This window comes from Plectropomus leopardus, chromosome 17 (assembly GCF_026936395.1).
Source record: "Plectropomus leopardus strain MGB_pleo_1.0 chromosome 17, ASM2693639v1, whole genome shotgun sequence".
NCBI lineage: Eukaryota > Metazoa > Chordata > Actinopteri > Perciformes > Serranidae > Plectropomus > Plectropomus leopardus.
Window position 1 is genome coordinate 9,789,423 of NC_142192.1, and position 18,721 is coordinate 9,808,143.

At 38.6% G+C, this 18,721-nt stretch overlaps 1 protein-coding gene across 5 annotated transcripts in view; it reads right to left on the reverse strand.

Annotated features, from left to right (window-relative positions):
• syngap1a (synaptic Ras GTPase activating protein 1a) overlaps nt 1-18,174 on the reverse strand; it is a 55,744-nt gene extending 37,570 nt beyond the window's left edge. For 2 of the 5 annotated variants that reach the window (XM_088090283.1, XM_042507109.2), the window contains exons 1-4: nt 16,879-18,174; nt 12,280-12,383; nt 2,849-2,937; nt 1,665-1,786 (exon numbers count right to left, since the gene is read on the reverse strand). In XM_088090283.1, the coding sequence (XP_087946409.1) occupies nt 1,665-1,786; nt 2,849-2,937; nt 12,280-12,379 (311 nt within the window). In that variant the 5' untranslated portion in view covers nt 12,380-12,383; nt 16,879-18,174. The remainder of the gene's footprint in view (nt 1-1,664; nt 1,787-2,848; nt 2,938-12,279; nt 12,384-16,878) is intronic. The other 3 variants (XM_042507110.2, XM_088090284.1, XM_088090282.1) reach the window with 3 other exon arrangements.
• Nucleotides 18,175-18,721: the final 547 nt, after the last annotated feature.

Sequence of the window (18,721 nt, forward strand, 5' to 3'; positions counted from 1 at the left end):
AGGTGCAACCATCTGGGGCCTGAACATGAATGTGCCTGAGGTGAATGTTTGGATTTCAGCTGACAAAGACTTTGACTCAGAGCAAACCGATTGGGACCATAAGCAGAAAATAAAATCAGAAAATGGATTCCGTTATATGAGTGACGCAGCAATGTTTAACCTATCATTTGCTTACATTAGCCACCATAAGCTCCTAGTCATACCGCAAAATACTAAATACAGAAATACTAAATATTAATATAAAAAAATATCAATTCTATACAAGAAAGAATGGGATATTTCTCCTTTCAAAACTTACTGAGTGTCACTTTAAATAATTTTAAAGTTTATTTCAGTTCAAACCAAAGTATCGGACTCTGATGGTACACTGAGATTATCCTTCTTTGAGCTAAGTATGAAGCTAAAACTACATGATGCAATTGTAATAAAGAGTATCAGTACCCTCAGTACAAATTGCCCCATACTGCTTTAATACAGTGCACTATAATTATACAAAGTATACACTTTCATTAAAGGGCACAATCAGCCTGTAATAAGGGGCAACCTTGAAGCTAGGTATTGAGGTTTGCAATGATCTAGTAGATCGAGGTAGTGGTAGATCAGCAGCTCGCGTGTTCAGTGATGTTAAATCACTGTTTTTCTCACTGGAGTCTGGCTTTGAGAGCAATATTATGCCTGCAGTTCCCTGCCGTAAAGGGCTGTCTGATGGCAAGACAGCATACAATATAACATATAGCAAACAGCATACAGTATAGCATATACTTAAATTGATACCGATTTTTTTGTAGGTGGCAAAAATGCTGCCCCTGTCCAAAGCAGTACATTGCTTAGCTTTCACTTTATTTATTTTCTTATCTTTTTTATTTTGTGTGGTTAACACCATCACCTCAAAGTAAAAAGGTTCATGGAGGGGCCTCCTAGTGGTTTGGATGCATACCTTACAACTACAATATTCACTGACACGATTTCATCTGGGCGCATTCGCTGAATGACACAACTCTCTTTTTCTCTGCATGTTTCTTGTGAGGCTCTGCACTGTCAGCTATCAAATAAAGGCAAAGGTGCCAAAATGTCTCTGGTCTCTGGTGCTTTCTGCTTGGAGTTAGTGTATTCTCCCTGGCTTTGTGTGGGTTTCCGCTAGGTGCTCCAGCTTCCACCCACAGTCCAAAAACATGATCCATAGGAACAAAAACCACGCTGCTATTATTTTTATCTTTTAATTAAATTAATAACATTATTATTGTCTGATCTTGGCACAACACAAACTGTATCATACCTATAACAACCATGCCTTATGTCTCCTGATAATAGATGATTACCGCATCAGATATTGAGCATTATAAAGTATTGCTCATGACGAGACGGTTTGGGAAACTCTGAGAGGAAAAATGATAATTATGTAATAACAAGCAAACATTTTATGATCACATGACAACACATGATTATTTGCAACCATGGCCTTGTGAATTGTGAACACTAAATTTGCACTAGGAATTGGTAGAATTTGTTAGAGCTGTGATAAACTGCCAGCTTGTCACTGCCTTTTCCTGGCTTTTGGCCAAAACATGCTGGGAAAGGCTCCAACCCCCACGTGATACTGAAATAGAAAACGGTTGGTATTTCCACTAATCATCTGAACGCTTTACACAGTAAAGATTACCTACCTCTCTTGGTCGGCACTTCGAAACCGGGGCAAAATCATTTGTCTGAAGCTGCTGGTCCGGTCCAGTTTGGGCTGGCTTTTCGCCCTCTTGATGGAGCCCTTCAGCCTTCGATTGAGAAAACTCTGAAGTGTCAAAAGGGGAAAATAGAAAATAATAAGTAAATTGTAAAAACACAAACAAGAATGCCCTGCATGGTGCAACATAATATCCCTCATTTACTAGCAGGCTTAGGTAGAAAGATAATGTATGAAAATGATATATGACAGTCTAAGCATCACATTGACTTTGCATTCCTAGTGGGAATTGATCTGACTACCCCCTCCCCCCCCAAGACATTTTTTCAACATTTCTGCTTTATTGATGAATAGGTAAAGCCTGAAGAAAGACAGAAAGACAGGGGTGCCTTATGTACGAAATGTCTGACATGTACCCACAAGGTTCCCTTTATCGTCTTTATGAGACGCATTGAATCCTTTATGATGATATAGTTACATCCATTAGATGGCACTAGAGGGCAAGAGTCAAAGCTCTCTGACAACAACAGACATAAAGATGGTGTAGGACGTTGTAATAATATACCTCTTACTGGAGACAGTGTTGTTGGACAGTGGTGGTCTGAGAGGCCATTTAATACTTTGCAACAGATGGACCGAGAATTATTTCCTCTATGTTACCAATTTGTTCAGTTCAGTTCCGACACTTTTACAATGTCTTTGTCATGTCCCACAGAAGTCTCTCATTTGAACTACACTACACTGCCTCTGGTAGGACTGGTCCGTGTTGTGTGCAGAAATACAGACGAAATGAATTCAGAATATAGACAGAAGGCTCTGTCTGTGTCCCTATATGCATCTAACATTGTGCCATAACTGTATCTCCATATATAAAAAAAAAAACTTAAATACTGTAATCCAAATCATGATCTTTTTTTTTAATCAAAATCAAACCAATTAACCATGACCGCTTACCTCGTTTACCCTGTTTTACAACATAATTCACCCAGAAGACTGCTGTGCGTCTTATACAGACGCTAAAGGGTTCCTTGTGCATTGGTAGCAGACTCTGACGAGGTATGACAAAGCGTTGTGTTTGATGACCCGGGAATAAAAGTGGGTTGTGTGTTCCATGTGAGCAGAAAGCTTACATATGCATTCGGAGAGTGTGCTAGATCTCACTTTACTCACCGGCTGTCTGAAGGGCTGCGGAGTGGCATTGGGCGGGGTCTCCATGCTTGACTGTCTTACAGAGGCAAAACTTGCCCTGCGAGATTGGTCTACAAGAAGAAGATCAATAGATAAGAATATAGATATTATAACATGAAATCATAACACCTAGTCAACCACTGCAGGTGTTCAGACTCAAAGCACATTTTCCTAAATGTATTATTCTAATTTCATAAAATGTGTTTGATTGTTTTCCCTGCATCTGAATTCAGCATCAAAATAAATCGACTGCATTCTGCAAGATCATGCTGATTACCAAAATGCTGGGAATATTAGGATTTTGATGATGAACTGTGCAAACTGCCTGTGAGTCAGACTAATGGCTGCTGAGTTAAGGCCATTTAAATTTATCATGTTGCTGTAGGGCTGTTGCTGGGTAAATTTCCGTCAAATTTGGCAAGACTGCTCAGACAGTTAATCTGCGCTCGTGTCATCTAAATTAGGTAGCAATTACACAATGCGTTCAACGATGCCGACAATTTAATGTCAAATGGGTCACGCCTACTTTGGCAGCCAATAATAGGGAAAATAGTGCAAAATCCGAAAACAAATGAGCTTTTTGAGCTCCCTCAAACACATTTGAAACAATTATGGTGAAGAGAGGATAAAATATATAATAAAATATCATTTTTCTTCTTACTCTGAATGACAACAGTGCGTTGGCTTACTAAGTGCTCCAACACTCTTGTGAGATCTCAAAACAACATGGGGCCATGAACATTATTATAGAAATTTGATGATGTAATAACAAAAATGACACAAAATGTCCCTTGAAATGGGTCACAAAAGGAATAAAACACATTAGTACAATATTGCAGCTTTAACAGATAAATTCATAAAAATGTTGAATCATGATATAATAACTTGAATTGTTATATTCTTTTGGTTTATAAGTTATTGTAATATTATTGCTTAAAAGTACAAAATGTTGCAGCCTTTATGAAACAGTTTTATCAGTTAAGAGGGACATTTTATTACATTTTGACAAGTTACTACATTATCTCATTCATAGCTTGTGTCAGTACCTTGCAGCTGCTTTGGTCACATACAGAAAGGGAAATAGCACGACAAACACACAATAATCACAAAAAAGCTATCAGCACATAACAATGCAGAATAGTAGGTGTAAGTGAAGCTCACCAACAAGGACAGACAGCTACAGCCTCCAAAAAAGCACAAAGAACAACAATGTGACAGCCTGAAAGACACTTGGATGCTATTCATCCTTTGGAAAACATTCTGTATCCAAGACCAGTGGAAAATGACGCAAAAGCTGATGTGAGAACTATATCGGACACCTATATAGTGGGAAGAAGAAAAAATGAGTCATCTTGAACTTTATGGTCTTCGTCTGACTTTGGGCTTGTGCAAACTTGAACATGACGATAGATCTATAAAAGTATAGACAGATATCTGTAGGGAGTCAGATCTGATGCTTCCACTACATGACTGTGTGTTGGCACATTGTGAATAATCCACATCACATTACTTGAAAATCTTTATCCCTCCATATGATCAACAACGAAAGTGCGGGTGCAGAGCTTTCTATTTTTAAGCAGCATTTAAGAGCAGCATTTAAATGCCCCCCCCCCAAAAAAAAACTGGTCACACACAGCTCAATGAGTACGGTGGCTACCCACAGATTAGCGCCAAACATTTCAAAATATCTGCCAAATTAATGCAGCACAGTACTAACTAACTAACTAATATATGTATAAGTTGACTTTAAAGAGAGGAAAATGGGAGGGACAATGTATGGTGTGAAACCCTAGCAAGATGCCTTCCATGCTGTACGCCTCTATTGAACACTAACAAACATCCATCAGCTTTTTAGGCTCCAAACGCTGGTGTTTTGTAGTGAACAAAAATAATCCTAACCATTACCAAGGGGTTGTGGCCTAAATACAACCACATGTTAACCACAGCCTTGATAAAAACATTAAGTCTTAATGTAGAACAACATAATAACATGCAAATTAGGCTTGGGCAGTATCATGGTATTCAAGGGTATTTAAAAATTCCAATGGTATAATTTGCAATACTGTCAAAAATAGACACTTGTCTTTCTATAAAACTCATACTGAAATGCTCTCTTAAGGATGCACTTTATGCAGCGCACATCATGTGCCACCAGAGGTCAGTCTCTACTAGTGGAACACACAGCTGAGCTAACGAGCTGCCAGTGGCAGTGATAACATTACAGGACTGTAAACGGCCACAACAGCAGCGAGGGACTGAGGTGGAAAACAACTTATTTTCACCTCTAACTTGATCAATTAGGGGTTTAGAGTAGGTACTTGTTTAAAAAGTGGCCTTGCTAACTAGACAAATAACAACAATATGGTTTTGGTAAGTTTTGTTTCTGATGAGTTTGAATAAAGTGTATCTTACGATGAGTAAACAGGGCAATTAGGTTAGCCTTAGTTTGCAAAAAGAGAGAACACGATTTCAAAGGGTGTACAGTTTTATTTCAATGTTTAAAGGAAAATAGATGAAAGAATGTTAGCTTTTCCGAAATTTTCTCACTTAATATTGTTTATTTATTAGACTGAAAATACTAAGAGAGGGGAAAGGGGGATGTACTGCCACACACTAATACTGAAATTTAAAGGTATGAAATAACTGATACCACCCAAGTCTAGAGCAAATGTAACATATCTGTGGTTTGCAGAAACGTGCAATGCCAACATTTTTTTAGTAATTAGGTAAAAAAAAAAAAAAAAAAAGAAAACGTAAAATTAAACAAAATTGAAATTCAGTCCAATAATCAGCCTACCAAGCTATACACACTTAAGGGTTTGTAATGACTGTAATACCGGGGGGTATGAAGTGTGTCTACTTCAAGCCAAAAACAATCTTTTAAGCCATGGTTGTACAAAAAAAGCCACATCCTTTTATTGTTTGGATGCATTTTCTAAGCTGGTTGTGTAATCAAAATCACTCATCATCTCTTGAAAATGTGGCATAAAATGCCAACAATTCATCCATACTTTGGTCTCATAAACCTAAACATGATTATGTTTCATGTCGATATTATTTCTACTCTGCTATTTTTATCTGAGATTGATCTGTTTTTTGGGTTGTTTTTTTTTTTTTTAAATTACCCAATACCCAAAGGAGCGATATTTTCCCCTTTTGCAAGAGGGAAACAAGATACTCTGTCATCCTATGATTTCCTCGCTCCCAAAGCCTCTAAATAGGCGACTCTCCAGGTTCTATTCTGAATCCAAGCTAATTGTTTGGTATCCATGGAAACAACTCCAAGGGCTTCTACTTGAACTGTAGAAGATATTGGCATAAAACTGCACAATAAAGATGATGAAAGACACAAAGTAGCATGCTGCACAACACTGTTTCTGCCAAATGTGATCTGATCAGACCCATCGTCCTCATCTGAAGGAAATATTTATTTTCTGTCACATGTAGGGCTTAATCCTGACACCTCATTGAATAACCCTGCGGATGAATATTTAACATATTTTCCATTTCAAAATCACTACCACTAAAACATTCACCTGCCACATGCAGTGCTCTAAGTAAACGTGACATATTATAACACATGGATGTGTTCACATGGGCTATTCTGAATGTAAATTGCTGTCAGGACGGAGTGTGTGGGTGGCAACAGCCTCTAGCTAACTGTGATACAGAGGGAGAGAAAGACAGAAAGAGGAAGACTGTGAGTGGGTGTTGGAGAAACATACTCAACCTTTAGTATATATCTCTCTATTAATACACATTTGGAAACTTTATTTTTTTGATAAATTAAATAAAATCATAACCTCTATTCACAGGATTGATTTTTCAGATGCAATATGAGGACACAATGTGTCATCACTCCAGCTAACTCATCAAGGCAGAAGCAGCCCAACTGAATACCGATTGTGAATTTACTTTTTTAATAACTATGAAATCACACAGCAGCAATTAATTTACCAAAAGATTCACCTAATGAAAACCAGCCCTTACTTTCTATTCAAGCCATGGAAAACAATCATTGCAAAACTACAATAAGAGATGCATTGGTGCGATCCACCAGATTGGTATTTAGGTATGAGCTAGACCAATCCACATTAAATACATTTATATCATCAAATTTTGCACGATAGCTATCCCTGGCCTCGCGGTACCTTTGCAAGACAACATTGTGTAAACACTGCTCTGTAACACACTTAGTAGTCAAGAGTTTACAGTCATGCTAGTGGCTCTGTTAGCCTTTATTCAAACATGCCATCCTTTAGACCTCAAAAATAGAGAGGATTTGAAACCAAAGCAGGTGGGGAACCTTCCCCAGACAAAAAATAAGGTTCAGGGACTTTGTTTCCTACATTGTGTTGACTTTTAAGGAATGAAAGTTAGAATATCAGGGCTCATGCACACCTTCAACAATTTGTAGAAAGGTGCACGGGAGGAAATTGTCAATAGGTGAAGAAAAGACTATTCCTGCACACTGTCGTATTACTTGAAATAACATTTATCCATAGCACAACACCCGCAGACCTTCATCAGGTAAGCTGACGAATCACAGGTATCCTGATGAAAGTCTGAGAGCCAAAACATAATGTGCTTTAAAATGTTGATTGCAAGTAAGAGGACAGTGTGCAGTAATTTTCTTTTCTTCACCCAAAGAATGAAAAAAAACAAACAAAATGCATTAGCATTTTCATGTTAAATACTACTCAAAAAGAATACAGTTTAAATCACCTGTCATTCATTCTTTTTTTTTAATCACACTGTGCAACCCCAGTGCTTGATGAAAAAATTAACAGGTTTTACAAATTGTATGCACCTTTCTTTTAAACCTTTCTATGAGAAACAGACCTTCTTTTCGTCAGGGACATGACATTTGCTTAAATATTTCTTTTTCGCAGAACTCTATTTTCTGTCTCTGTCTCTTACTCACTGAGGGGTCAAATATAAGTAGCATCACGTATTGTGCATGCTGGGAAACTATTGTTGTGCAGGTGGAAACAGCTGACTTTAGAGCAGCTTCTACATGTTGTACAGTGTAGGTGACAAGAAACCAAAACAATATTTAAGATTATTTCTGTCTGTAAAGTTAAACTGGCAGTGACAAAGTCGCTGTTTGATGGACATCCCTTTCTGTTAGTATAAAGGCTTAGTTAATACAATTGTTCCTATAGGCTGTTCTACATTAGTACGCTGTTGTCTGAGGGTGACGTTCAGACAAATACTATTTTGGAAAGAGGTTATTTTTAATGGGTTTTTTTTTTCAATTTCAAACTGCATGAATTTTAAACTTCAAGGTTTTAGATTTTTTTTCTTGAGTATTGCATAAAATTTTAACAATAATAATTTATTACCATTAAAGTACTATGTTGCTGTAAGATAATGTACGTAAAAAATGCTTTTTGAAAATTATTTAAATTATGTTGGGGGAGCTAAACGGCTAAAACATCTCATGATGGTCAAAAAGAAAGGCTGTTAAGAGGGCCCACACTGTTTCATTTATTCTGAAAGTTATTTTAAAGTTTGACAATGTCCCCTTAAGTGATGTCATCTGGAGGACACTGCTATGACTGAAAAAAGGCATAGCCCAAATTCCCACAGAGAATACTGCTGGGACAGTATATACTGTAAATGTCAGAGTGGGAAGTTCTATAAATAGTACACTGATTGTTCTTACTGCAGCTGAATTTAAGTACTTGTATTATATATTTAAAACCACTCACTTTTTGGACATAAAAGTATGACTGTAATAAACTGCATAGTTTAAAATGACAAAGTATGCCAATACAGATGCTTTTACTGATGCCACTCTGCACCCCAAACAAAAAAATAATTTATACTGAGACATAAAAGCATCTCTGATCATCATTTGCATTTCGACTCGTGATGATTATCTGCATGGTTTGCACTACTAAATGAGGCAGTGTGCTCTCTGACAGGTGTCTTGGTTGTTTTATGTTCCCTAAATAAGGCCTTAGGATTTACGATTCACCGACTTGAGGGTGGGAATTGAAAAACATTAAGTGAGCTTAATGTTATTGAGACTGTCCACGATGTTGCAGCAGTCCACTTTGTTTTAGAGTGACAGAGTTTCCAGTTCCTGATCACAGACACACACAAGATCTCGTTATGTCTGGTCTGGAGCATCTGACAATGAGGAGCCTATGGTGACTCACAGACAGGCCTGCTGGGGCAGATGTCGCATTCATGTCATATGGAAGCCTCCTTAATTGCCATATTCCGACTAGTAAATACTGTTCATGTCAACAACAAAATGATAATTATGGCTGGGAATTTGCTATTTTTCTGACAGCCCCAATAAGTCCATCACACAAGTCAATATGTCAAAGTATCCTAACTAAAGCCTAATTTAATGCCACCGTGATAAAGCTCACTATTTATCCTCCTATGAAATCAGCCCATCATAAAACTGAACATGGGGGAAAATGCTATATTAATGCAAGTTTATTACATTTGGACAAATGATTGACATCCATATATCAAAGTAGTTCAGCCTTTTATGCGTTCAGAGTTACAACTACATTATCTATTCAAAGGGTCAAACTGGTGCTGTTTGTATTAAACTGTTTCATTTCAATCATGTACTGGACAACTGAAAGCATGTCATGACTAGATAAAAAAAAAAAAAAGTGATTTACTGCTTAAAAATATTTTTTTTTAAAAATCAGCAACGTATTTAAAGTCCCAGAATCAATTGCATGATTCCTTCTGTTTTACAGCCCAATGAATAAATTAAGTGGCTTACATTATTGGCTAATAACAGCATTTGAAACATATATCGGTATTGACATATTATTTATTGTAATTTATTGTAATGACCAAGGGAGCATGAAATTGCAATACCAAAATACCAAGTACACATTTGAGGGTAATTTTCAATGGCTATATTTTGGAAAATACTGTTGTAGGACACATTAGAGGCTAGGAAATAACTTTTGGGGCCATATGGGTTGAAGAACTTGTTTATGATTCCACAACACTGGTGAGACATGACCAAAATTTAAAATATAAAAGTTAAATGGATCCGAATTACATTACAACTTTTCCGTTACAGCTATTGGCACTTATTCATAAAAAGTTATAATTTCATGTCCCCAGGTTGTGAGATATTCTCTTACACTTCTTCTACCAATCAATATAATTGAGTCAAAAGGAATTTTGTTTGTGGTGTTTAAAGAGTAACATATATTTAAGTCCCATTTTCTCGATATAGCAAATTATGTGTTATTTCATTTTACAGTCTTTAATGTTTCTTGCACTAGGAGCTCTTCGAAAAAACTCTCAAAATTATGTCCCTCCAGACCAAATAAATTAGAAAAATCTGTGACATTGTCTTGTATTGAGGTACAAAGCAATTGTATGCTGTGGTTGAATACTTTTCAAAATATATATTCAAGCTAAAAAAAACAGGGTGTTAAGTTGCACTTTAAATCATCAGAAACTTGCATAGATAGTACAAGGGGAAAGAGAGAAAAATATATTTGTATGAATTTAGGTGAATTTACTCTTTAAGCCAACGTTTAGCGCCAGAAGTGCTTGTTCAGGAAAATAAATGCCAACTGCCGAAGTACACTGGGTCAAAGTTTTCTATCTTCCATCAAAAATTCATCACAGCATTGCTGCTGTTGAAACAGCACAGACAGTGTAAATGCGTGCAGAAAGTTAAGGCCATTCATTAACAGGGAGCTGTCCAAACAATCAGCCAGAATGACTGACAGACGCAAAACCTCGCTGCATCAACCTCATGGCTCTTTGACAAGCCAGCAGCACCGCCCCAGGAGGTTTGACACAGTATAAGTGTGAGCAGCAGTTTACAAAAACGCAGAGTGACATTAGAGATGCCGAACACATGGAGACATACACTGCTAGCACTGAGAGAGTCAGCTGCCTGATGGAATTAAACTCTCGTCTTGCAATGTTGGGTGCTTTCAAATGCAAAGTGAATAAACATCAGGGCTATTGTTTAATACAGTTAAGCTCAAGCTATCCTTAATCCTTACATATACACTCAAAATACAAAGGCACTAATAGTTTTTTCATTAGAAAATGTTTAAATGGGTCTATGCCAAAAGCAGTTGGGCAAAAACAAGGGACAAGTGACACTCGTGACTGTGTTCAGAGTCACTGCCGTGCTATGTTTAGAAACAACACTGTGATCGAGTAAATGCAAAATGCACGAGAGGTAGAGCTGCAGGATTTTGAAAGCAGAGGTGGGTGGAGGGGTTGAGGAAGCAGGGGCAGTGTGGGCGTGAGGGAGCCACAGAAAAAAAAAAACCTAAGATCGGCTTGATATTTTTGGATGAACAGAAAGAAAGTGACTTCCAACATCCTGCAACCATCATTTCTCAAAGCCAAGAAATTTAAAAATGTAAATACCCTCCCGGTGCAGGGAGGCATAAGAACAGTAACCTTGATAAACAATCTGAAGTTGCTCTCCATCACGTGTGTTTTCCAGCATTCCCGTCTCTTTCCTGCCTGTCCCTCTGCCTGCGTGTGTGAGCTAGCCAAGGGGAGTGTGGCCTAGTTACCATAGGAACATGTTCGCAGCTTGTGCACAGCTCTCCATCAAAACTACCTTCATTTTTACTACTGTATTTAGAGCCATTATTGCTGTGCTTGTAAATGATCAGAGCCAAATTAAACACGAAAATTCTAAAAATAAAAATTAGAGATAATGCTGCAATATGAAGCTCTTAACAATGAATGCACTGAGATACTCCTGCACTGTCTCATCACAATTCAAAATAAGGTGATTCTCAACTAAGAATTCCTCTACAATATCAACTGCCTCTTGTTTGTTTCTTCCCAACACTTCAAAACATTACTGCGTAGGTCTTAATGTTTGAAATGAAACAACAGCTTTACACGCTGTGCTAACTAAGAGAAAATTATTTCCTCTCCTGTCCCTGGAGGGAGCAGAAATGGCTGCTTTCATCTGGGGAAGTAAAGAGAGCATAGAGAGGAGGAAGACCCAGAGTGTATCAAAGCTGGAGTAAAAGGCAAATGGCGCTATCAAACCTAGAGGATGTCAAAATAAAACTCTGGGAGTGTGACAAAGCAGGGCTCAGAGGGTGAGTGATGCTCCGGTGGAGGATTGAGTGGTAAAAAATCCTCAATACATTGAGGTACTTTTGTAAAGCTTTACAGGGCTGAAAAGGACTGGAAAACCATGGCAGAGGAAAAAGAGCAGAGTGACACAGCTGATGCTGAAGTGTATGTTAAGCCTTCCATTAACCATTTGCAACAGTGGTGTCGATGGAAGCCAGAGAAAACAGCGGGGAAACATATAAAAACATGTACAACAGAGAAAAATCTCATTGGACCATGACAGACTGGAGAAGAGGCTGTTAAAGTTGGGTAGAGTTGACAGCAGTGAGAGGTAGACCTCTAAACAGACTCACTTGGGGTTAAAACTCCAGGTCCGCCACAGCAAACCTCCGCTTGACCAACCAACCCAAACTGACTCTGATGCGGCAGCCACGTCTTTGAAGATGTGTCCATGCAGCTATATCGCACACACACAGGTTTTTTCCTTTAGTTTTTTGGATTCATAGACTAAGAGTCACTCACAACAACAATGACAAGAAAAATAAACGTTATTGTGCATGTAAATAAAAGATAATGGAAATTAACATTAACATAGACAAACATGAGCAAAGGCGAAAGCGAAAATCATTTTCAAATCAAAAAAAGAGAAACTTTTCGCGACAGTTTGGGTCTGGAATAGGGAATAAAGAGGCAACTTGGGAAATTAGTTAAAATAATTTCCTATCACGCAGTAGGTGTAATATTTGGATCTTTGGAGATTCTGAAAAAAACTTCCAAATTGCAGTAAGTCTTGTGGAAGGACCTTCTGGATTTTTTTAAGATCAACAGGGACTTATCTTTCAGAGAAACTGTTAACCTGTGTGACTTGAAGACAATGACTGCGTTTACATGCACAAAATATCATTTATATTTATATATATTTTTTTTTTACATTATTCTCAAAAAGAAAATATTCCAGCTGTTTGCATGAATAATGAAAATGAATATTCCACTAATAGTCCTGTTTATATGTAGTCTGATGAACATGCCCTAATACAGCAATTATCACGTCAACATTGTGGAAAAGTGGAACCACTGCCACTTGTGCCAGGATTTTATCAGTTTTCCACCTGGGGTGGACTTTTTCCAACTGTGCCAACACAGCCTCCCTCTATAATTTTTTCAAACACCTTTAAAATGTCAGCATTGCAATATTTGTGCATATCCAAAAACCTGTTGATCTCCAGGTCTTACATAGTGTTTAAACGTAGGTGTGTTTCTCCTTCGGACCAGAAATGTGGGCTTTTCTTTTGGGCATGCATCTCTACCCCACAGCCATGTTGCAAGCTGGTTTGTGTACAATGTATCCATGACAACACAAGGAGCTGAACATTACAAGTCAAGAGGCTGTCTGTCGCAAACTGCAGTAAAAAAAAAAAAAAAAAAAAAAAAAAAAAAAAAAAAATTAAATGCATATTTTTGAATGGGCTGTAAACAAGTCCAAATAGTGCTCCTAAAACCTGAATAATATCAGCATCATCAACATCTTAATTGGAAAATGATTAAGTCAGTAAAAGGCCTAATTTGGCAAACAGAATATGTTGTTTACATGCCTCGTATCAAATTCAAAATAAAATAGTGTAATATTGGCATGCATGTAAACATAGTCTGTAATAACACATGAGAGGCACAATCTGGGGCTACTGCAGAGCATATGAATACACAAACTTAAAACAAATCAGATTTTCACCCCAAAAAGTGGTGCAAGATTACAGTCTTATAAATTTTACTCACCACAGAAAAACTGCAGTATGACAACATTCAGATTATCATAGCTGCCCTTTATAGCCTTGTAGACTAAATGTCATGATGCAGCGTAACCACAAGCTGTTACTATGATTAATTGATAAGCGTTCCTACTGACACATCAGTGTTTAATTCCCTGTTCTCTGATTGAATTTTTTTTTAAAAGTCATAAAAACAGCCTATACATAATTTAACAATTGGGAAATCTGTGGCCATGTAATAGGAGAAGGATATTTGTTAGGCAGTTCTGCAAGAGAAAACGGATGAGTATTACGAAGCAGCACGTTGGTACACTGTGAGCTGAGGCTCAGGATGGAGAAGAACAAGCAGAAGGGTAAAAATATCTTGTGTTTTCTCTGCCGGGGTTGCTCACAAAAATGAAGGCAGCAAAGAAATTCATGGCCTAAGGCAAAAGAAAACAATTTGAGGAGATTGCAGGACAGGAGCTCGCTGACAGGAGTACCTACTTTTTTTTAGAGAACATTCTGACAAACAGACTGACAAAGCCTTTCTGTCCTTGGCAGCGAGAGAAAGCCCCCTCCATGCGTTGCATTGAAGATGGCTGAAGAGCGGCAGAATTATGACGAAAACTTGGGTGTTGGAGTAGATTCAGCTCTTTGCCGGCTGTCAGGCTCCCAGCTGACAACTGTGGCAGAGAGGCAAGGAGTCCAGATTCTCAACAGTTCACGAGGAACAGAAAAAGATTAATAGACGTCCGTGAATCTCGCCTCTTCATTTCAGCTAAACTAAGAAAATAATTCCATGAAGAGATGTATGAGATAGTTCATATCTTATAGGCATTTCATACGGAGGAGGACGAGGAAATCCTGCGAGGGGCAATGAGTCAGAGTGAGCCGGACTTATCTCGTTCTATCAAGTGTGCAGCCTTAGACATTTCATTAACTGAAGCTCTTCTCTCTCTCTCTCACCACTGCGTTATTTTTTTTATTTTTTTTTTTAGCTGTATGAGGAGTCTGCAGTAAAATATAATCGACAGTAAAGATAGTGACCTTCAATCATACCTGTGCAACATTACAGTGTCCAGACATCAAATATGTCTGCTTTGCCAGTGCAGATTGAGGAAAATTTATAGTGGCAGAAAAATTCACACAAACGCATCTTATCTTCACATCTATTCATCTAAAAGACACACTCAAACAGCAGTGACAAGTCCAGTGAAAGTTGGATACTTTTTAGCAAATGCTAATTTAATTTGAGAAAGCTAATATAACCCTGCAGGATCCAATTTTTGTCAAATTTCCTTTGTTCTGACTGAAGTCATATTAAGTATTACTAAATCTAATTTGCATATCCCAGCTCTCAGAGCCTCCCTGTAGCCCATGCAGGTGTTCAACATGCAACACAGAGCTCATTAGCAAACTACAGGCTATCTGTGAAAGTCTGGCTGACTTCACAGAAGCTGACTGCCAGTCAATCAGCTCCTTACACTGACTTCACCTTTGGAAGCGAGGCTGCAGGGACCTCATTTCAAATTCTCTTGAAAATAAATCACATGAATGGATAATATTCTACTCAGCGTGGGGCACCACGTGTCACGTGCTGCATTTTGTGCCATGATATTTAAGCTAAAGTGATTATTATCAGTATTATGTGTACAAAATGCATCTTGGGATAGTGACAATGTGATTAACTTTGTGCCAGTTAACAGACGTTTCACGCAAAAGAAATGCAGTAAAAATGCAGCTTTTAAAGGTCCAGTGTGTAGGATTTCGTAGCATCTAGCAGTGAGGGTTGTAGAGGTGAAATTTCTCCTGTTAGCCAAGAGTGTATGAGGACTATAGTGCCAACGCGGAAAAAGCGAAAGGCCCTACCCAGAGCCAGTGTTTGGTTTTTCTGTTTTGGCCTCCATGGAAGAGGACCATCTCTGTGTGTAGAAATAAATTCTAAGTTAATGAAAACACAGCGATTCATACTTTCAGGTGATTAAGCACTAAAGAAAACATAGCTCTAAATATTGTATACGAGTGGTTTCCAACTAGTCCAGCAACAGGCTCCAAATTTTGTCCTTTGAAGTCCACACATAAGAAAAATGACTACATATTCAATTTCATATTACAAAATGTATACAACTCCTGTGCTCAGGACACGATGAAATAAAACATATTGCAAGAATTAAGCGTAACTACCTAAAACTTAATATATACTCCTGCAACTAAAAAAGTGCACATTATTGCTTCTAGATCAGTGACAGCACAGCATGTTATTCAATTGAATAATACAGAAAACAGGGCAATTATAGCAGCTGAACAGCAGGAAAGGGCACTTCAAAATTAAAGCCCTGTGCCGGAAATTCACAATAAATGTGTTTTTTACATACTTGACATGTTTGGGAGTCACTTGCAGCCCATACAGATTGAACCCACAACCCACCATTTATGTCCCTAAAATTCACACTGGACCTTTAAATGCACATTCATGGCACTTGTTTGGCTTCATATGCCAAAAAAAATACATAAACATTATTTGACTAAACCATACATTTAGTGGCGCAAAATGTATCTCATGTACTGTGCAACATGTGATACTTAAGGCCTCATATCCTGCACCAAACACGGTGCATAATCAGAACTTCATAGGTGTAAACCAACTATAAATTGTCTTATCAGACATCCATCTGGCCAGTGCTAGAGGACGACGGCCTGCTGGTGCAGCAAGCAAATCCCATCAGTGGCTTATTTTACTTTTGTGCCAAATTCCCTAAATGGCATTTTTATCAAGAGAATGTCTCCATTAAAAACTGGTAAAATTTTTAAAAAATTATCAAGAAAGCAAATAAAACATGTTTCACAGGCAGCAGGTGGAAAGAAATCTTAAATTTTCTACCTGTGTGCTGATGTCCCACTTTCACTGAACTCATCACTGTCATCAGAGGTCATCTGGCCTTCAATGCATCACCTCCATGTGCTCAGCAAGACCCTGAACACCTGAGCAAAGCTGCTGAGTATTAATAGCTGGTGCTGACCCTGCTGCCTGTGTTGCAGAATAATATTCAGGCTGGAAGGTGAATGACCAGCTTTAACACCTCCATCAGTGCGCCTCTCCAGGGCCAGCTGTCACTAACATTTGGTGAACACTTCACTGTGAGATGGGGTCGATATTATTTGGAGCGTGTCAGGTTACTTTCTGCCCTCGTGAACAACACTTACCCAAAAACACGGGACTTCCTGGTGAAGAAATCTTGACCACTTAATTACATCTGTGGTGGCAGACACAATCCGGTGGGTTTCCAGGGCACTTGGGAAGGGGGCTGAGGTTCCAGGTTAACTTGCTTTTTGGGACAAAGGTAGAATCAGTTTGTGCAGACCTGAGAGACAGTTCCCAAATAAAAGGCCAGTGCTGTCCTCTTTGAGAGATAGTTGTGTTTTAATCATTAGGCCAATTTTGATGTGTTCAGCGTGGGCAGCTCTTGTTCTCACCTATGCTGCAGTGTGTCCGTACATGCCCTTTAGTCAAGTGTGAAGGCTCTTGAGAAAAAGCTGGCTGTCACAGGGGGGTCCCGTCACCTTCAGCTCAGTCCATCACTGAAGCTTGCCTGTCAGCAGTGGCTCTGTTGTGCAGCTCAGCAGCTCTCCTCTGCTTCTCCTCCCTCTCTGCTTCCTCTGCTCCCTGTCCTCCAACTCTATTGCAATCCAAGAACTGAGATGTGATCCCAATGGAGCTTCGTCGGTAATAAAGAGAATCTCTTTTGAGGATGGTTTTTGTCATCTTAATTGTTTGTTCTGGGCAAATGTGACTTCAAACAGCCCCCGCGTCGCTTTGTTTTTAAGAGAAAGATACGAACTCCTATTAGCGCGTTTGGTTTAACGATCCACTGAGCCAATTAGTTCATCATTTATCATTTATATTTACATTTAAAACACTCCACAGAGATTAACGACACAACACGGCTTCTGCATGGTTACAACCACTGCATGCTGCACACGAATCACGCCGATTACCGATATTAAAACGCTGATAATTACCAAGGTGATGCCTGTGGGCTATGCCAACTCCGAGCAGCACGCAAACCCACTGCACATTGCGCGCACTAAAACCACAAAAAGCATAAAAAAAATAAACATCCCAGAGGTATTTACAGGCGAAATCCCGATGATGTGCAGCAGCATCTGAGCAACATCTGATTCCTGCACATTTTTTGACGTGCTCCTCGCTTCTAGCTCGGCTGATTTAATCTTGGAAAGCGTCTGTAGTTCACCCTGCGTGGCATAACGACGTCCCCATAATCCAGAAATTCATAACGAAGAGTGGGGAAATCCGGGGCTAAACTGACGCTGTGTCCTCTGAGCTCGCGCAGTCCGTCACACCTGATTCAGATTTAACGGCAGTGCGTGGAAAAAAAGGTACTCGGTAAACGGAGAAGTCTGTCCCTTGAGGGCGGAGATAGTGCGTAAGATAGACAGAAACAGAAACCAACGCCTCCAAAGGCAGCTCGAGTCCGCCCTGCGCTGTACCATCTTTCGAGTTTGTAACAGCTGAAAAATAAAAGCAAATGATGAGGGCCGGATGCCCACTGGCTGAATAATTACAATGGGGATGAGCTTAAGGAGTATGACAAAGTTCATTTAAGTTACGTATTGAACATGTAGAGTGGGCTTAATGTGTAGTCCTTCATTAGGGGTGATGCACTTTTAATAAGGCTCAAGTTCGCGCATCTCAAACAGGGGCGTATGTAACGTTTCAACATTACGGGGGACACATATTTATGCACCAATTTGTACCTTTTTGAATTTTTTTAAAAAGTGCAAATGTCCACTTTTTATGGTTTTATTGGAGGGGGAAAATGTAAAATACTATCCTTTTAGATGCCTAATAAAGACCAAACTATTGTGACATCGCACTAACAATATAGGAGATGTGTAAATTTGGTAATATATATATTATTTGTTTATATCTGATCTCATTTTCATATGAAGATTTTCTACCCAGAAGTTATTTTAAATAAACATTGTGATTCTGTCAATAGCCTAAGCCCACTTCAGACAGAGAGTT